The following is a 21912-nucleotide window of genomic DNA, read 5'->3' on the forward strand; positions in this document are numbered from 1 at the left end:
ATAGCATTTCTTTAAACAATACATCAATCCACTTCAGTGAAAAGTTATCATAGTTAAGTGATTTAATTCTCAAAAATTCTTATCTTCATTTAATAGCTAAGAATTCTTCTCCAATATCGTATTCTATATAATAATTATTATCTTTCATATCTCACAGTAGCTTTTTGGTTAGATTCAGAGATGAATTTATAAGTTACTCAATCAATTTACAATATTAATGTCACAAATCAATCACTTACAATGATAATACACCATCGTTGAGTATAAAATGTTTGAGTTCATTTGAATTGCATTTACTTGTTGCTGAATTGAATATTGTAGGGATAATCACCACCCTACCTAAATTTTTGCCCTCATACTCGATTGACGCACAGTAGCTGGGTCATTCTCTTTTTTGCCGTATGCCTGGCGTAACAAAAGTGGGGTTAGAGTCTTCATTCTTTTATAATAATTGTGTAGAGCACTTTGAAGCGCACTCGAGTCATCATCAGCTCACAGCCTCACACACACATGGAGCTACGTCACAAAAACTCTCATTAAAATTAACAATCTTGGTGCTTTGCCCTCAAAGCAAGATACCTTGTTGCCTCCTCTATTTGTAGTAGTATCTGCATACAGTTTAGCATTACTTTGTAGTCTCTACCGAAAAATAGTACAGTTTCGGTGTGTTGGCTACAATTTTTTTCAGTTATGTATCCAGGGATTCTAATGTTAATTCAAAATCTCTTCACTTTCTCAGTCCTACTTCGTGAAAATATGAATATTTATTTTTAAAAATGAGGATATTGGGTGTATCAGAATTGTGGCATTGAAAGCAATTTCTCTTTTGAGGAAATTTATTATTCTCTAGGAACATCCTTTCATACACAATATCAGAGACAATTATTAAAATCGATCATTAAAATCAAAATATATTGTAAATTAATAAGAATTATTGATATTGATGATTGGCCTCCTGGTTAATATATATAATATTTGGAAACAATGAATCGATTGAATCAATAGAAATAATTGTCAACCGCAATAAATTACAACTACAGATTCATCGATCATTCATTCAATGGAGATTCACATATAGTTTAATAATATGATATACTTGAAAATCAACTTGATCCGTTCTCTACTTTTTGCTGATTGAATGGTATGGAATATTGGTATTCAAGCCATAGCATGCCCACTTAATCTTTTTAATTCTGTATTTTTTCTTGATTGCCATCAGTGATGTTTTTCTTCAGACTACCACCTACACTCAATATCTCAGTAAATCAATTAACACTGAAATAACTGTGCTTCAATATGAACTCTCACGGATTGCGAGATATATTTTCTCCTTCACAATAGTCATCCATCCTCATCCCAATGAGTGGATAGTACAGTTGAACGGGTAGAAAAAATGTTGACACTAATTCCAACTGGATTCTTTTGAAAAATCCTATTTTCAATAGAACACTTTCATCCAGTTTTTATTATAAATTTTCCAATTTTTTTATAAATTTTTCAAACTTATAGCGTAGGCCTAGTATATTATAGTGCATAAGTGCGAACAGTAACTTTATCAGCCGAAACTGTTCCCTCTTCGAAATGCAACCTATTGCCTAGTCTAGCAACATGATATTTCCATATTATTTCCGGAAAAGATCCTCTATATAAGGGAGAACGTTGATCTGGAGGGCTCTATTCCACTTCCTGTAGGCTTTTGAGTGTTTTCTACATTATTGACGTGGGCTCATAGTTATGAGGGGCCACAAAAAGCGCGTAGTGAACGAGATTTTCGCGGCGGAGACGGCGGGTCTCCTTGGCAAGTGTGTGTGTGTTCCAGGCACTCACTCGCACGCACGCACCCTTTGCGCGCACTGCGCAGGTCCATCCAAGGGGAACCGAACTGTGCTAAGAATAGATCCACGAACAGCCGTCAGCTGAGAGGGTGCTGGGTGCTGGGTGATGATGGAACATGGAACAACGCAACCAACGGGGATGGTGGGCCGGGTAACGGGGGGGGGGGTTCAGGGAGCCAACAGCAGTAGGGATCACTACGAAGTCGACGACACATTGATCTGGCGCCAACACAGGCCACGTTTTGTTCACTCATTCATCCTCACTTTCTTCCAATATCACCGAATCACTCAAGCCAAAATTATCAATAATTAATATTGAGGAAGGCCTAAAGATTTTGATTGTTGTTTATAATACTACTCGTGCGAATAAATCTAGAATTTACGAGAAATAATCGATAAATCTGGATTTACGAGTGCTGATTCAATTATCGATAATCATGGATTCAGGAGGTTTGAATAATAGAAACTTCCCGCCATACAAGCTTAGCTTGTCGAGGAATGCTCCTTAGAATTATCTCCATATTTTTCAAATATTCTCTGCACACGAGTAAATAAAATCAGGCTATGCATGATATTCATGACTTTCCTCTTTTCTTTGGAAACACCTATACAAATTTTAGTTATTGATTGATTGGATGCAGTCTGAGCTGCATGGATGCAGCTAACCTATGCAGGATAACCTGGCAGAGAACTGGTTATCTATACTATAATAGAGGAAAGAACTGGCTCATACACGTACAGGATAGGAAAATTATATTTGACGCATCATCACGTCAAAACTATTGGACTGATTAACTTGAAATTTTGCATATAGATTCTTAATAAACCTGGGGATGGTTATAGGTCTATTTTCAATCATTCAAGATTTCATTACGTCAAGTTTTCGGTTTGTCAAGTTTTAAAATAGACCCTTGCGGAGCATGGTTTACCTGCTAGTTGAAAATAGAATTCTCTCAATGTTTAGGAATATTATGAAAAAGAATTCATTGGTCGTTACAGTGGAAGGGAGAATAGTGTGCAGTTCATAATGGACGAAAGGAAGTTGATGGGAGTTGAACTATCATGGAATTTTCGACGACAATAATATGAGTCTCCAAAGTGTAAACTGCCAAGGAAGATAACAAAATGAATTGATCGTAATTTATTATCAGAGAAATGTAAATGAGAATGCTATTGAACAGATATTTTGTATTTACAAAATACAGTAAACTGCAGCAATGCAACAAAGCTCCAATCAGTAGTAATACATTCCATCAGCTACAGAGCTCTATTGGCTTCACATACAAATTATAGCGATTGCTCCAATTGCAGCATTGACACGTTACTGCAGTTGTATGTATTTGTGTTTTATCTCTTTTTTAAGGATTCAATTTATTGATGAAATATATATCCAATACTATTAAACGAGCAACTCCTCTTTATATGTTTAGATGTTCTGATGTTCAGATGTTTATATGTTTGTATTTCACCGGATCTCGAAAACGGCTCTAACGATTCTCACGAAATTCAGAACATAGTACGTTTATAATATAAAGATTCGGTTGCACTAGGTCTCATCCCTGGAAAAACTCGCTGAAGGACATTGAAAGAATAATCATTATTCATCCTTGGAAAAACAGCTGATAATAATTATTTCGTCGTCTGTTGATGATGGAAGTGAGTGAGCGAGTTCATGTGTGTGTGACTGTGTCAAAATTATGACTCAGCTGTTGAACTTTTGTAATCATTCAATCAGGTACTTGGTGCCGGTTGCAAAAAAGCCGGGTTATTTTCAATCTTGATTCATTCCAGTAGATCCATCTTTTTGAAGATGGTCTTCTCTGATTTGGTTCACGTGAAAGTAATCGGGATTAAAATTTAACCGGCTATGTGAGGGAAATATTTGCATTCCTCTGGGAATTAATCTCTATTCACTGTGATTATATAGAACATTTCTGTATGAACTATAAATATTATTATAATTTCTTCTTTCGTAATGATTTTTTTATGCTTTTGTACTCCAGAGCGAAGCTCGGTCCCCGATATTAAGTTTTTCTTTCTGAATTTTTCTTCTCGTGAGATCAGCTGAATGATCCCACACATGCACTCGTTCACTCACTTCCATTACCGGTACGGTATCGACAGACGACAAAATTTCCAGCTGTTTCTCCAAGGACGTATTTATCCTTTTAATGTACTTCAGCGAGTTATCTCAGTGTTGAGACCTAGTGCAATCGAATTCTCATATCATAAACCTACTTTGTTCCAAATTTCGTGAGAAGCGTTAGAGCCGTTTTCGAGATCCGGTCACATACAGATATAATTAATATATATATATATAAACATCTAAAAATCTAAACATCAAAATGAAGAAAATTCTTATGATTTACGAAGTGCTTGAAGAAAAAATATAAAATATTATGGGAAGTGCTTGAAGAAATCAATATTGAATTGGAGTGGAGTGGGTATTTCAATAATGATTTTCTCAGCTAATAATCTGTTATGACTGATATCAATTGAATTTTGTCCTGTCACTCTATCTCTGAAAATTTGATCGGACTATAAAATTCCAAGCTTTAATAGACTTTTACCAACTTTCAAGGTGAACACCTCATGTTAACACCTTAACACAGCTCTCACCAAAAATTGATGTCACCACTTCAAACACTAAATTCTCCTCTTCAAAATCTTCTGTTTGAGTATAGCCTGTTACTGAGTTATTATGTTAACTGTCTTCAAAGTGAGCTATACTCTGCAGCATGTTTCTCCAACCACAATTTTTCGTCACCATCAATTCTCAAATTTTCCGTATTAAATTTTATTACGGTGTAGTTCACTCGTATCTGCTACAAGGTCACATAACGTGATTTTCAGTAATGACGTCACTATCTTATTAAAATTGCTACAAAAAACCATAATCGATTCCGATTAATTTTGAATTGTAGGAGGCTAACCATATGGGAAGAAGTATACAATGATAGTATCAGATTCACATCAGTCGATTTAAACGATCGATCACAAAGGGAAGATTGATCCTTCTTTGTGGAACGACTCAACTATCTTATGATACAAATAATAACCTCATAATGGAGGCTGTACGTTAACTCAAGTTTTATTATGTAATATGATAATAGATAATCGTACATCATATGGACAGGAGTATGAAATGGAAGTAGGCCTACCTGATTTTCAGAGTTGAGAAGCTTGAGTTGGTCGTTGATGAGACTGTACTTGGCCGACTCCTCCTTCCTGAGGGCACGCTCCTTCTTCAGCTCAGGACTCCAGAAGGTCTTAATGCTGTGCATGCTGGAGCCGAGCTTCTGGTTGGTGAGCTCAAGCTCCTTCTTCAGGTTGGCCAGTTCGCGCTGCAGGTCGGTGTTCTGGTGCTGCAGTTCACCCAGGTAGCCGCCTCCAGCGCCGCCGCCCCCGCCGATGTTGGGGTCGCGGGGCGATTGGCGAGCGGATCGTCCGCCGTACAACTCATCCTCCAAATAGACGCCACGGTCGAGGGAGCGTTCGCGAGCGGCAGCGCGTTCGAGGCTGCGGTCACGCGCAGATAGGAAGTCGCGCTCCTCGACTGCGGCTCGGTCGAGCGACTGGTAGCGCACCGACGCGGCTGGGTGCGACGCTGAGCCAGGGGGCGGCCGACTGGCACTGCGCGACCGGTGGTGGCGTCGGTCGTCCACCGCACCCGGACTGGCCGCCCCCTCGTCGTCGGCGGGGCCGCGCGCGTAATACGGCGAGTTCATCGACTGACCGTAGACAGCACCGCCACGGTCGGGCGACGTGCCGCGGCGTCTGCCACCCGTCGGACTGGCGCGACCGCCGCCGCCTATGCCAGCTCCCGGATAGTTCCTGGACGGCGAGCGGTCGACGGTGGGCAACTCCCCCAGCCGCCTGCTGCTCCTTGGCGAGCGAGTTCCCCCCGAGCCGACGGCGCTTAGGCCGCCTCCGTACGGATCGCGTGACGACATCCTCCTTCGACTGTCACTATAACCCCCTCTCTCATCCTCCCCTCCCTCCACACCCTCTCCTCCCGCGACGCGTTCTCCTCCTCACTGCAGCTCACTGGGCGCACTTTGGCTGCAGCGCGGTTGACGGCGGCCCTCCAACTAGGTCGCTCTCTATCTGGCCACCAGGCCGCAGCACCGACATCAACACCCACCCGCCCCACCACACTCACACACAATCGATCGCCTCGCTCCAACTCTTCTCCGCCCCTTCTCAGCCCCCTCGACCCTCCACCCACACTGTCACTGTCACTGGCCCACTGCCTGCCATTATACACACTACTACCCTACGCGACTATATCAATAAAAGTCATACATTTTTGGACTACACAAGATCCAACAGACAGCTGCTGTAGGTCCACCTCCCAACGATTATTCTACCTTGTTGTATTCCAATAAAATCATGCTTCATTTGAATTTATGTTAAAAGCGTGACATTGTCGATTATGTCACTCTGCATCGATGCTAGTTTTATATCCGAGTGCTCAACGACTAATGAACGAGGTTATCCAGGTCAAGTACAGTCACTTCAAGCATGTTGATCGTCAAACTTTAATAGACCAGTAATGGAAAACTGTGATGCATTTTATTTTATCGATGAAGGGTTTCCACTTATATTCAGATTTTCAACTGTATATTGGATACAAGAGTGACTGTTATCAATAATATTGATCTTGTATTTCGGTATTTACTGTTAATGAGATAAAAATAATATTGGTATCATCTGTTTATTTAATAGCAATAGTAAGGTCAGATTGATCCAGCAATTACGATATTATTCTATGATATAATTATTCCAGTATCAAAATAATAATTATCATGCAATATTGAGAATAGATTATCCATAATAGGTTTCTTGTTGAATACCCCACAAATATCTCAGGGTGAACAAAAACTTATTAATGATTTTCTCATTGAGGACGCCTTCATTTTAGCTGCAGGCAACTTGCAATACATTGCTGTTGAGCCGCACAAATCCGCTGAGAAAAGTACTGTACTATATATATTACTAGCCGTCAGGCTCGCTTCGCTCGCCATATCCGTCTAGCCAGGGGGCTCCGCCCCCTGGACCCCCGACTGGATCGTCCAAGAATGAGATTAGCAGGCTCGCTTCGCTCGCCTGCATTTTAATTATGTTAGGACAATCCAGTCGGGGGTCCAGACTAAACGTCTGGCTAAACGGATATGGCGAGCGAAGCGAGCCTGACGGCTAGTAATATAATATTCCCAGGATTGAAGTAGCAGTGCCCAATCAATTTTTCCGCGATAAATGCATTTAAATATTCAACTTGGTGCCAACCTAACAAAGTCAACTCAACTTAATGCCAACCTGACAAAGTTTATTAATTTAGTTGCCAGTTAACAACTGTTTCGGAGAGGTACTCTATCTAGATTATAGTTCTATAGTAACATATGATATGGGAATTTCAATTATAATTAAGAGATGGGGAGAAGAAGAATATACATGCTAAAAGACGAACTTTAGACCCTTAAAAACAACCCTTGGAGTTGGAATATTGCCAAAAGATTTCTTAGTGCGCCTCTAAAGGGCCAACTGAACATACCTACCAAATTTGAACGTTTTTGGTCCGGTAGATTTTTAGTTATGCGAGTGAGTGAGTGAGTGAGTGAGTCAGTCAGTCAGTCAGTCAGTCAGTGAGTGAGTGCCATTTCGCTTTTATATATATAGATGACACGATAAAATGACACTTTATGGGATTTTATAATAAAATTTAAATGCTCAGTTCTACTCATACTTCAATTATACTTGGAACATAGTATATATTATAAGAGGTTTTCACTTTTCCAATTCATAAATATTAAACTGACTAGACGAGAGGAGTCACGTTAACTGTGCTCCGGGTGGCTACTCTTCCTCTACTCAAAACAATCATATTTCAATAATATTCCGATTATTATAAGAAATGTATTTGCCCAAATGAATTTTTAATTTCAGTTGAAAAAATATGTTGTTGACTCACATGGCTGGAATATGAGGGAGCAAGTTCAAAGACATAATATTTTAGTAAGATTTTTTTTGCTAGTAATATTAAGACAATATAAGAATGTCGCATTCTTAGGGCCAAGCCACATAGCGCGTTTTTGCACTGGCGGCACAGACGAGTCAACACTGCAGTTAGCTCTCCAATTGGCTGATTATCAGCTTATTGGGTTGGCGTTCGGGAATCAGCTGATAATCAGCCAATCGGAGAGCTTCCTGCCCTGCAGACTCGTCCGTTGCCAGTACAAAAACGCTTTTTTAGGCTTCGCCCTTATTGTTTCATCATTATACCCATACTAGTTATTCTTAATCTCAGATTTCTTAGATGAAAGAATAATTGGGAAATATTAAGAGGAGACAACCCTCCTCACATGATCTAACATTCAAATTCTATTTCCACTAACATATTCTACTATTGAAATGGCCAGGATTTTTCCCATTAAACGTTTCAATATTAATTAGCTAGATAACAAGAATCGAATGATCTGCTACAAGTTTATCTCATAAATAATTAATAGTGGAGGAAATAATACCTCAAATATCATTTTCTTCGAGTACAATTTTTTAATCTTTACATAAATACATTTCTTTGAGGTCAGTAATTTGATGGTCGCACTTCAAATAGAAGCATACGATTTTCTACAAGAATACGATACGTTATATAATTTGTGAAGTAATATTATGTTGATTTACAAATCGAAGAATCCTCTCGTGAAAATTCATTATCATTTTCTATATTATGTGAGAATGATCTTTCTATTGGAATCAAATCTTAGAAATGGATTATAAAGTTTATAGATTGATTGATGAAACTAAGTAAGAATGATTTAAAATATTATTTCAAATAATAGAAACATAGTTTCGAAATTGTGCAACCTAGTATTTATTCAATTAATATAAATCAGAGAACACAAAAATGTACAGATATTACTTTCTTCCATACTTAATACGCACTTAACAAATGATTCATAATAATACTGTAATAGATGTCATGGATCAATAATACAATGTTTTATTTCTGAGAATTGAATTATTGGGCTACTTTGTATGGTTTTAATACTAAACAATGTGTATTAATCGGGATATTATGGCCATGAAATGGAATGATTGAGAATAATGAATCAATCATTCATTAAATAATATATTCCCATAGTGGAGACTAGTAGTGGTTATCTATTAGCGCTAAGATGTTATAAAATTATTGATTTGGAATATCAGCTTTCATGAAAAAGGTACGAGTTAAAATTAAGCTTACTCTTGTATTCTCATCATTTTCTTATATTATTCAAGTTGTATTAATGTTAGGGTACGAACAGAACGGTCAGGTAAATATTCAGCTTTCAGTGTGAGTCTAGAATCACGATCGACACTTGTAAAGCATGGGTATGAACAGTCTCGATTGGCGTTCATAACGATGATATCCTAGACGTTTTTGATTTACAAGATGATTTAACTGGATATTGGATTAATGTGAGCTGCCATCGATGTGTTCTTTTAAAGCCCGGCGCACTGCGCTACGGCTTCAAGCATTTTATTGGTCAATTGTGAACTGTTAAGTCGTACTTTCACACGTATCGTGATCCCGTTGGTCACCTCCTCGCTATGTGCTGTCATATAGTCATATCGATCTGGACCTGATTGGTGGTATCGATCAAAACCGAGACTCATTCGTTCTGTTCGCACCTTCAGAGAACGATATTGATTCCAAGAAATTCTTGAGCCTTTATCCATTGGAATAGTTGTAAAGTGAATACATTCATATATATGATATATTTCCAAGTAAGTGCTGACACAGTACCCATTTATACACACATACTAACAATTGGTAAACAAAGTGTCTCAATTCTAAAATAAGTTATCTAAAGTATTGTCTAGAAAGTTAGTCAAAAATATGTCACACACTTATAAATAAATACTGTTCTAGTAGGATTTCAGTTTCAGGTTTCAAAAACCACGAAAATTATTTGCAAGTATACTGTTCACTTTTTTCACTACACGTTTCACATCTCACATAACAACACCAGTGGAATTTGCAATTGCACTGCCAAGTCCTTGTGTATTGATGAGTGTTGTATCCTCTGCCACAGCACAGCAAATCGCATCCGTCCGTTCCTGCAACATCGATAATCGCATTTCAATTATCCATTGATTGCTTCTAATGAGAGGACCACCACTTCCTATTATTGAACATTTCATGTGACCCTGGTCACATGGATGGTTTTATGAATGTATAACGAATTATTAATTATTAAAATGCAGCATCCTATTTTCGATTATCGGATTCATTCAATAGTCAGATGCACAGCTCTACAGCTGTAAAATGATAAACAATTGGAAAAGTGCAACTATAATAATTTGTCGCTCCTTCTTGAGAAAACGCATGATTTGTGGAAGAAATGAGCGTGCATCTTAGTAGAGACCCAATAACTTTCTTCCTCATCATATGAGATCACATTGATAGTGGAGAGAATGAAGCCAGAGTTTACAGTAGAGAATCAAGACCACAATGGAAATCTTACTGAGAGTTTCAATGAGAATTAAAATATGAATTTTTGAAAGAAAAATCAATTTTAAGTGAAAATACAGATAAGGTATTTTCGATTGCAGATGATGCCCATAAGCCTTTTGCTTGTACGTGGTATTGGATGAATATAATGTTTGTGCGATTAAGCAAAGGACATGCCTACCGGCGGAATTCGGACCCACGACCAGGCAAATCGCAGCAGGCTCAAGAAACAAACCTCAGTCTAATACAACACTCCGGCCGACAAGCGAATAGATAAATAGAATCAATTTCTATTGATCATTCGAGAACAATCCATTGCCCATTACTGGTCACTGGTTGAAAATATTGCTGGTTGCAAATAAAACACTAATCAGGACTAATTCAACTAATATTGTGGATTCAAAGAGGAATAAAAAATTTAAATTTGACTCGCATTGTCAGTCAGTGTTGTTAGCTCATCAATCCAGAATATGAATCCGAAATGATCTCTCTGTCAATAAACGCTATATCGTTTCTGGATTAATGCAATATCCAGAATCAATTAATATCCATAATAAAGAAAGAAATAATAAATTAATATCCAGTATTGATATCTTTGTTGAGAGGCAGAGAGGACTGAAAAGTCCTAATGAAGATTGTTTTCATTTTCACATTGATATTACTTTGAGGCTGTACTTTCCACTCTTATCATGACTTACACTGAGAGTGATATTTTATATATTTTATAGTGTATATACTGTAGTTAATTGGTAATTAATTATTTTATATTACCCTTTTTTCAAGAAATTTAATTTAAAACACAACCAGTTTCGGCTTTCAAGATATTTTAAAGTTTTTTTTTTCAAAATCTTTATTAGGAAATACAGTAGCTGTTTTAACTGATCTACTAGTGTACTAAACCATTCATGTTGCAGGACAAACCTGTGGATGTGCGATTACAGGAGCGGCCTACAGTGCCGAGCGAGCCGACAGCGGGGTTGCTGTCACAGTAGTTGGGCGACGCGTGCAGGTAGACGAGGTCGGAGCGGCGAGGCTCCACGAAGCCGCCCTTGGCACGACGCAGGGCCAGCCGCAGTCCACCCTTTGCCACGCCGCCCTGGGCGACGGCTGCCACGCTGCGTGCGCGCCAGTACTTGTGCATCAGCAGGTCGCCCACTTGCCGGAACGCCGGCAGCGTCTGCCAGCACGTCTTCATCGTGCAGCTACCCGACACCCCGTGGCACTTGCACTCGCTCTTTAGGCTCCATTTCACCAACTAAACAGACAAAATAATAAGTTTCCGTGGTTTTGTTGCAGTAGATCTCAAACTCAAAAAACCCATATATTTCAAATGTTTCAATAATTTTCTACTCAAAATCAAATCTACTCATACAATTCTATCCTTTGATCATGGAATACGGTAACTTCTAATTTTGTAGACACGGCATATTATGGCTATCATACAAGTGTCATAATAAAATGATAAGGAAATAAACTAATAGCATAATTCTTGTATGAAAAGTAGCTTACTAAATTTTCAAACTGACTAAAAAGTCATTTACTTCTGTACTATGAGACGACCAATTTTTCTTGGAAAAGGCCCAAGAATTTCATTCTAGTGAATCAATAGTTTGAATACTGTAAATGTAGATACTTTGATGTGAATTTCACATGCATACTAATCACACTGAAAAAAAGACATTGTCAGTTAAGATAATGGGCATCTCTTTTCCATAATGAACATCGCACACAATATAGACTAAAATGACGTTTGACCGTTTGAGCCTCTACAAAAATATGTGTCCAGCACCCAATTTTATTAGCATAAGCATAACAAATATTTATTTATTTGATTAGAATATCTATTTTATACATTTGTATGACATTTTTATGGCATATAAATTATTTAAATTTGAATAACAAGACAAAAGTTTTTCAAATATTATTTGTTTTTTATGCTTTGACTCATAGTAGAGCAACTGTCAATCTCATACGATCCCTGCTATCGAATAGAACGCTGAGGGTGGCACATGGTGGTATGGAAAGCTCTGTGAGGAGAATACAGAATGGACTACCTCAGGGCTCCGTGCTATCTCCGATGCTCTTTAATGTGTATACCGCCGATCTCCCTACCACAGGAGCACAAAAATTTGTGTATGCCGATGATATTGGCTTGGTGGCACAAGACTCCTCATTTGAGGTATTGGAAACTATGCTCAACAGAGATCTAGAAAATTTGGCAGAATACTTCAAGGCATGGCACCTGAAACCACCCAATCCAACCAAGACAGTCACAACAGCTTTTCATCTCAGTAATCGGGATGCAGGAAAAAGGCTTAATGTTGTTTTCTGTGGAGAGAGACTGTCACATCAGGAAGCCCCTCGATACCTAGGTTTGCGACTTGATAGGTCTCTAACTTACCGCCATCACTTGGAGGGAGTAAGAGACAAGTTAAAGACCAGAAACAATATTATAAGCAAACTGGCTGGCACAACCTGGGGTTGCAATGTGGGAACGCTGCGAACATCCAGTCTTGCCTTGGTGTACAGTGTGGCTGAATACTGCTCACCTGTGTGGGCACATAGTGCACATGTGGGAAAGATCGATGTGCAGCTAAATGAATCCATGAGGAAATCAGTGGCACAATAAGACCAACAGAGACCAACTGGCTACCTGTGCTTTGTAATGTCCTGCCACCAGACCTCCGCAGATTGAATAAGACAAGACAACTTGTTAACAGGGTTGTCTCAAGGAATGAGTTGCCAATAGCTAAGGAGCTAAATAATGCACCATCAAGACGGCTACAATCTAGGAGGTATCTGAGATTAGATGATCAGAATGGTCAGGATATTGGAACAATTTGGAAGGCAAGATGGTCCTCCTCATCAGTGAAGTATAAACATCTAATTGAGGATCCAAACGGTGAGGTGCCAGGGACACTGCTTGGCCGCCGGCAGTGGTGCTGTTTGAACAGGTTCCGGACATCTACTGGAAGATGCGCCCAGTCTCTTGCCTTATGGGGCTTTACACCTGACCCATACTGTGAATGTGGCGAGATACAGACAATGGAGCACTTGGTTTCAAACTGCCCTCTGTTCCCATGTGAGTGAGGATTGCAGGAGGTGCATGCGGCAAGTGATGTGGGGCTTAAATGGATCGAAGGAGTATTACAGAGAATTGACCCATAGAGGCCATTCCAAAATATGCAGTAATACTGCGTATTATAGCATACTGTCCTTCAATGTACATCTTTGATGTAATTTCTGTTTGATATTTTTTAAATTATGACAAGTCACTTCTGACGCTTCCACATGCTGGCCCATAAAACATAAGCTTATATTATATATTGACTCATGATAGCTCAATTCTCCCATTTGCGATCAACTTATCGAGTAAAACTCCTTTTAATTTACAAATGCAGCATGTTTGTGAATATACTCAATGACCACAGCATCCACAGAATTACAATGAATTCCCTTACAATATGAAAGCTACCAAAAAATGAACTGCCTAGACACTAGATGTTGAAAGCTACTTGACATTTTACGAAGACAAATAATAACTGACAGTATATGAAAATTATGAAACCTCTCAAATCAGGACTTAGAAATAAGCGCTGTATTTAATCATGGAATACTCTCAATCTTGAAAGACAGATTCAATGGTGTTCTTCAAAGACAGCTACAACACCCGAATAGGCAGCCTTTTCAGTGAACTGTTATCAATCATGCCACTAGAATGAATGTCAGCACTGTGTTATGTGATGCCAGTTTGTCTCTGGCATCCTATTGTGTTCTGACACAAACTGGCTCCATTGTCCAGCAGCTTGCATGTGGATAGGCCTACTCCACTCTATTGACTCATAAACGAGCATTTAGTAACATCGGGTCGACTGCTGACCACTGAAATCCCAGCAGAGCAACTTATAAGGGATGAAGCTCTATCCTGTGCATTATCGTGGACAAGATAAGTGCCACCAGCAGAGAATCTAATCCCATGATCAGTGTCTGTTGTGTCACCTCAGTGCTTGCATCAAATGAAGCCAACTGATCAACATCACAATCGCAATTCACTATATTCACCAAGTTGCAGCTAACTGCTGAAGAATGTTTCTTCTCCGAGCTGATAAACATCAACTGAATCGTTGTTCATTTTTTAAGTTAACAGTACGATATTGAAAAAATATTGCATTCAAAATGAGATTTCTTCCGAAAATGTTTGGCTTTATCAACATACGAGTAAGGTTTCAGCGAATTAAATGTAATGGGATACAACAAAATCAAGAAGCTTGGTGTAATCAACTTGAGATAGAGGAGGAATAATGATTTGTCAAAAAACTTTCAAATTGACTGGAAATTTGAAATATTGATTATTGTATATCATTATATAAACTTTGTTCTTGGAGAAGTAATGTTGTGGTAGTGTGATTGGAGATGATATGAGAAGATGAGTGTTTTCCGAGCTATTCTATGCTAAGATGATGCATGATGATGATGATGATGATGATGAGGCATGTCATTTATGATGTGCTAGAGTGTTTCTGTTTTGTTTAAATTTTTTTATTGAACAATAATAACGACTCCCTAGAAGCTCTTCCTTCAAAGAAGAAGAACTCTTCTCTTTTTTGTAGAGTGACTTCTTCCTCCAGAGACGTTACCGTAAGTGTAATTCCACGTTCCCATTCTATTCACGACACTAGAAAACTTCTATTCGCAAGGACCAGGAATCTAGAATACGAGAGCTGTTCTGCAATGTCGATAGCTTTGAGTATCTCAGACATCAAATTCGATTTCGAGTACAAAGATTATAACTTCGTTCAGAAATCAGGACGCACCATACACGTTTCATGAAATTCAATAGCATCAAGTGCACAGTAACTGATGAAAATAGGATTTTCATATTTTTCTGAAGTAGGTTACAGCGGTTCTGGCTCGGAGATGGGGATCTGTTGAGAGTTGCTTATTGCAATTTCTACGCGGCAGAAGTAAGCAAGTATAAAATTATTGAGCGGACGACAAAACAACGAGTGAATAAGGAATAGGGAATGAGCAGAGCAACAAATGCCAATGGGATAATATGGAGTATGGAGATATTGCAGTGCGATAAAGAAGCAACGGACGCATTTCATATTCAAGTTTGTCAGAGCAGCACTAACTAGTTTCTAGCAGCGATGTATGTTGCATAAAACTAATGGGAATTCCCAGTTGTGTTATGAATGTCGGGTGCAATGAATGAGTAATAGTGCTCTCATGATAAGAGCTCTGGAGCTATACTCAGAGACGGTACCTATTTGATATGACTTACCGTATATGGAACCATAAGTTGAAATTAATGAGAAAAATGTGTTATGTAGAAATTCAAAAATTGTATATGTAATCAAGAAATCATTCATGAAAAAAATTAATATTATCTGTAAGTATTTTTGGGTTTACCACAAGGATCTAAACCAATGTATACCATATTCTTCAGTTATATGGAAAAATTCTCAATGCATCCGAGCATATTCAGTAATTAATTTATTTTCATACGTTCGTAGGCCGTAAGTATTGAAATGATTATAACCATTATCATACACTTGTAGAGTTTTAGATAAATCACTGGTAATTCCGGTAGTTCCATTCCAAAACGACTTATATAAAAGTTAAAAAGGGAATTTCAATAGAGAAGAAATTTGCTCTCCAAAGACTGGAAAAAACCCTTCATTCCACTTCCCATCGCCAATTTCTTCTACACCAAGCAATTCATATAGTCCAGTCTGGATTAAATTTGAAAGAATGGAGTCTATATACAAGAATTCAATAGAACTGTAGGCTATCTATGAATTCAAACAATGGTTAATGGAATTCAAGGCTTATTGATTATCTATATTTGTAAATAGATCTTTTTAAAAAGATATCTTTAGATATCTACTGTTATTTCCATAATTTTGCAAACAAAGTGATGGAAGTTATCAGGGTAAGGATTTGAATGTTAAGGAAATGAAGTATTGACAGTAAGATCAAGCACTGCCTGCATCAATAAAAATTTTATTAATACTATTCTACAGGAGATCGTTAATGTCACTTTGTTGAATTTGAAAGATGTGTGGCCTTCTATAAAAACCGCTAGAGTGGAGACTGATACTTTAATATGCTATATTTTCTCCCTATGTATGCTAAATACCCATTATCAAAATTCAAAAGAAATATAACTCAAACTAACATTGCATTTCCAGGAGATGTAGATCCCTTGCGACTTGATAAGCGATTTCCATTCCTTAATTGTACCGAACCTCATCTCAATTAAAAGCAATTTATTGCAAATTCTTGTCTGATTCTCCCACCGACTGTGCGATAAGTGATCGCCAACGATTGAATCGTGATAAAGGTTGGCGAAAAATGTCAGCTGATCGTAGAGATCTATCATCAGTGTCTTCTCCAGTGTTGCTTTCCACCCACTCTTCCTTCTCATTGTTCCTTCATTCTCAATTTTCTTCTTCTTCTTTTTCTTTGTTTCTTCTTCTTCTTCTTCTTCTTCTTCTTCTTCTCTTCTTCTTCTTCTTCTTCTTCTTCTTCCTCTGCTTCTTGTTCATCCACTTATTTTCGTGCTATCTCTCTTGATCGATCAAAGATCAGCAATGGACAACGCAGCAGTTGTCAACTGAAAGGCAACTTTCATTCGATCTGAAAATAATTGGACAAAACTAATTGTGTCACTATGGAGCACAGCACAATGGAAGCAAGTCGGCTCCTGCCGGAGATCACGGACAAACTAACGATAATTGATGAATGTTGAAAAGATTCATCTCTTCTTCAGCTTCAATGTTAGTGAGTGAAATCACTCGAAATTTCATCGAATCGGTTTCACACCAGTGACAATCGATAAAGAAGCTGATTTAAACCCTACTTATAATAATTATTATCGGTTGTAGTATTTAAGTTTGTGGCTTATTCCTGAATATAAGCAGTTTTTTAATATCATAAAATAAAGTTTATTTCGATAAATCAATCAATTTTATTAGAAATAATACAATGTAATTGATTATTCTTCAACTAAACTCCATGAAACTTTAATTCTAATCGAATTCCATGAACATCATTGTAATAATGGTAACTTTCAAAACATTGAATTTGAATTTTGTGGTGGAGAAGTGGTAAAATTCAATTTTGATAGGTCCACATGAGCTTTAGACTTGTGCCTGTGTGATAGGAAAGATTTAAGATGGATGGACAAACAGGTCAAGTTGGTTTATTTATGTAACACTAGCAAGTAACCGCTAAATAAGAGAACAATTAGATGAGGGTTTGGGGAAACAACAAAAATAAAAAGAGGAGAAATAATAGAAGCGGAAATTGATAAGTCTATTCTTAGAGAGGTTAGTTGTATTTTCAATGTCGATGTTTTCTTAAAACGAATTGATGAGCTTGAAAGTGGGTTGAAGATCCAATCGAGAGAAACTTCTCAGCCTCAAACAAGAAAAGTCCGCAGTCACGAAATCATTGTGCACTGAATGATAGATCTGTGGATCAAAATAACAAACCCTCCTTGAGTACAATAGTATCCAATTGGCAATTCACTGATTATCACAAAGTAGGTGTATGGAAACTGAGAGTAACATGACAATGCGTCAATTGGTAGTAGTTGTCAGAGTGTCAATCAAGAAGAGATACGAATCAAGAGTACTACTGTGTCCACGTATTTGAAAAAAGAAAGAATGAGATTTTCATCAGTGTTATTCATGTTTCTCTAGCTATCAAATATGCTGTATGGGAAGTCTGAAACAGATTAGATCTACAGGAATGAAACATATTTGACAAGCTTGTCTTGTGTAATATCAATGATATTTGTAGGCAGCATTCATAATTTTCGCAAATCATGTTTTTCATAAAATTTGAAATATATGGATCAAATTAATATTCTTTAAAAGTCAATTCTGAGTCTTTGGTGCAGGCTTTTTTACATAGATCTTCAATGATTACTGATAGCGATGATGAGTGAGTGGTTGACAATGAAAAATAGTTCTCATCCTCAGCATTTAATTAGTTGATGGCTCTATAGTTTGCTCATATTGTTATGGATGTGGGACATACATATAAATCCTTGACAAAGGATTGGCTAAACTCTAGTCCCCAGTTGAATTCTGACTATAGCTACTGATCAATTCACTTGCCTTGAATTTGTTGAAAATTCAAGAAAGTTCAGTAATCATATTGACTTATCTTTCACATAGACATAACATCACATAGACATCACGCTATGAACATGAGAGTGATATGCAACAAAAAGCCTCGTTTCGTCGATGGAAAAAGTAGAGCTATGTGAGTAGACGCAGCAACGATGAGAATTTCAAAAGATGAATAGAAAGTTGCGTGGCGAATAGTTTTCTGAGTTTCCCTGTGATAAATGAACGGCAAAGTTTCAAGCATCCTTGTCAAACTTTTGAATTATTGGAGTCGGCTGAAGGCTGAAGCCAGCCCAGGGCCGGAGAGACCACAGCAATATAGAACGCTGCCGCTAATAGTGAATAGGGCACTTTTTCATCGGTCAAGTGCTCCCGAAAGAGTAATTCACAATCGGCTTGGCCAATACTGGCACACAAACAATTGCAGCAGCTCGATACTCGGGTCCAGTGCACCCTATCAAAAGAAAAATGTAGTGGAAATTGAATTTTTGGTTATTGAGCGTATCGAAATGGGATCATGATTGTAGCCAACGGCACACGGTTATTTGAATAATACTCCTGTGTTTTAGAATACCAACTGTGGAAATCACTGACTGCGAATCGGTACTTAATTGGATGATATATTTTAACTTAATTGATGATGATGGTATACAAAGTTTGGTCTAGAATCACGTTGTTATTATTTTTGATCTTCTTTACATTAATATTGTATGAAAAGCCCTATTCCGTGGAAAGTTGCACTCTGTATAGGATAATGTTTTGGATATGGTACGCGATGAAAAGTAATCGACAATCGACAATCGACAAAAGTGATTCAAATGAGTGATATAATTATCGGAAATTCGGAAATGTATTTCAAGTTTGAGTGTAACACTATAAGTAAATTCATAGAATCAATATTAAGTACATAATTGGAGAATAGTATGTGCGTTAGCACAAATCAGCATTCTAAGCAATTCAAAATAGACATCAATTTTGAATTATTGTAATTTTGCTTGATAATGAAAAGAGGGGTAGAGAAAGTTCTTGATTCAAACTTCACACTAATAAAAATGCAGAGAATCGATATTTGAGATTTTAACCGGCCCTAGTGTAGGGTTTGAATTTCCCATCCAACCATTCATTCTAAACTTTTCTAGTTACATGCATCCATAATTCTGCTGTATATTTTTTCAACGTTACCAGTTTTCAACATTCAGTCTCCTAAAGCCATTTTCCCCCAACTCAAGAATTGAAGACATTTTGTATCTCTCAGAACACACCTTTTATGCTTCAGAGTCTGCACTCTAGAGAAAAAGTCAAGTTAAAAACCTGAAAAGTATTCATTTACTATTGTCTCTTACCAAAAATCTAAGGCATATGCTTGCTAAAGAGTAATATACCTTGGCATCCACTTTACTAGGAATGAATTTCGCTGGAGGTTGGAATTGGATCAATGCTATTGAACGGCCGCCCTTGGCTGATGCTAACTTATTCATGACCAATGCAATGCTCTGATAACTCCATTCCATGCCCTCTACTCGCTCGATTTGCTATTCATTTTCATTCCAGGTTGATATCAACGATTGCATTTATTGACAGATCGATATCAAATGATAATATCTTATCAATATTGAATATTATTAAATTAGATTTCATTAGAAATCCCTAATAATGTTGATGAGGATATTGATTACTCTAAATAGCTTCTATTCACGGTTATCCCATGGAAATTATGATGTGACTATCTGTAATATTATTATTAGGTGTGACCTATCCAATCATAATCAGAAAGATCTTAGATAATGTGGTAGTATTGCTTGTTTGGGTAACTATAATATCATATTCAAAGAGATTTCACATATTTCCACTTAAAATCTTCATATCATAACTATTATTGGAGTTTTTAAAAAGCTTCTCATCCTCATTCACACTAATAACTTCAATGTTGAATTCAAAGGTTTCATTTGCCGTTCTAGTGAACTTCGGAAAATCATTCATAACCCAAAACTGAGTACACAATCTGATGTAGGATTCCTCCTCTATCAATATTCGATGAATATAATCTCTCATTAATTTTCAACATTGCAGTCACTACCTCCGTAAACAAAGCTATAGTGCAATCTGGTGACGTCAGCACAGGTAGGACTACTTACCACCTCCTGCACCAATAACAATTTTTTGATTTCAGCTGATCTAAAAGCTAGTGTTTTTATTGGTGTAGGAGTTGGTGAGTAGCCCTACCTGTGCTGACGTCACCAGATTGCACTATAGCTTTGTTTACGGAGGTAGTGTTGCTGTACAGTAATTGAATGTCAGTTGTATTGTCTAATGGAAATTTGATCATTCTAACTTGATTGATTGGATTCATTATGTTGGTACATTGTAATATATTGTGCACTGTATCATGATTGCAGCGTTTCAGTTGAAAGTAATGTGGAATATCAATATTGATTCCCTGCTGGAAATTCTGATATGGAAATATGCATGGATTCTATCCATGGAGCACAGCTGTAATGCGGAAGTCAACTTCAAAAAATCATAGTAAAAATGTTTTTAGATATGAATAAATGTTTCCAGAGAAAACGAGCGAAACGAGTGCTAAGTTATGGTTTATCTCCGATTGGCTCTAGATAATGTAAATTCTCATTAATACAAAATTTACTTGAAAACTCAAAATTTCTCAGAAACCGACCTTAGTCCGTTCACACCAAAAAGCATCACAAATTCATAAGAATAGCATTAATTATGAGACTTGAAAAATGAATTTACCAACATTCTGAATGCCAGTTAATATTCAAAGTAGAATATAACTTGAAGGCGCTCAGGCGACTTCTAGGACTCTTATCACATCTTAATCTCTCATTAGACCTACTGATCGAATATAAATATGAAAATAGAAATATGGATATTGTTGTATATTGATATTGTACTTTAACAAATCTACGTAGATTGAACATGAATTTAATGATTTATTGGATTTACTAAGTGTCCGGAGCCTTGGTCCGTTTTCGCAAAAAAAGTATTGCAAATTCATGAAAATAGCTGTACTCATGAGACTTGAATAATAAATTACTAGCTACTACTGAATAAGTTCACTAGCTATGTGAATTATGATGTATGACGTCACCTTGCGACCAGCGCGATTGTTGTGCAGATTCATGAGGCTGCGAGCGTCGCCTTCGATCTCGCGTGCGTCGAGGAATCGCCTTGCCAGCCGCATGCCGTAGCCGGCATCGACCGAGCAGCCGGCCCACTTCCACCTTGTGGCCGCACTGCCGCTTCCGGCCACCGCCCCCGTCCCGTCGCCGCTCCCCTCCGCCCCCGCACAGCCACACGTCGAGATGTTGCCGCGACTGCAGGCTGCCGCCACGAACCACGTCACTCCCGCGCTCGCCATCGCGTACGTGAACGCTGCTTCCCTGCTGCCTGCGCACACAACACATCAACGCTATTTCCT

General features: G+C 37.9%; 2 protein-coding genes across 19 annotated transcripts in view; both read right to left on the reverse strand.

Annotated features, from left to right (window-relative positions):
- The window catches only part of LOC111047183 (ELKS/Rab6-interacting/CAST family member 1), a 125108-nt gene extending 119170 nt beyond the window's left edge, over nucleotides 1-5938 (reverse strand). For 5 of the 18 annotated variants that reach the window (XM_039421156.1, XM_039421157.1, XM_039421163.1 and 2 more), the window contains exon 1: nucleotides 4997-5937. In XM_039421156.1, coding sequence (XP_039277090.1) covers nucleotides 4997-5788 — 792 coding nt within the window. In that variant the 5' untranslated portion in view covers nucleotides 5789-5937. Of the gene's footprint in view, nucleotides 1-4996 lie in introns of all 18 variants that reach the window. The other 13 variants (XM_039421165.1, XM_039421169.1, XM_039421167.1 and 10 more) reach the window with 6 other exon arrangements.
- A 2431-nt stretch (nucleotides 5939-8369) lies between these two features.
- The window catches only part of LOC111047173 (protein Wnt-7b), a 103048-nt gene continuing 89505 nt past the window's right edge, over nucleotides 8370-21912 (reverse strand). Inside the window, exons 3-5 of the mRNA XM_039421182.1 lie at nucleotides 21583-21881; nucleotides 11254-11587; nucleotides 8370-9938 (exon numbers count right to left, since the gene is read on the reverse strand). Coding sequence (XP_039277116.1) covers nucleotides 9787-9938; nucleotides 11254-11587; nucleotides 21583-21881 — 785 coding nt within the window. The 3' untranslated portion in view covers nucleotides 8370-9786. The remainder of the gene's footprint in view (nucleotides 9939-11253; nucleotides 11588-21582; nucleotides 21882-21912) is intronic.

Source organism: Nilaparvata lugens, chromosome 2 (genome assembly GCF_014356525.2).
Source record: "Nilaparvata lugens isolate BPH chromosome 2, ASM1435652v1, whole genome shotgun sequence".
In the NCBI taxonomy this organism is placed as follows: Eukaryota; Metazoa; Arthropoda; class Insecta; order Hemiptera; family Delphacidae; genus Nilaparvata; species Nilaparvata lugens.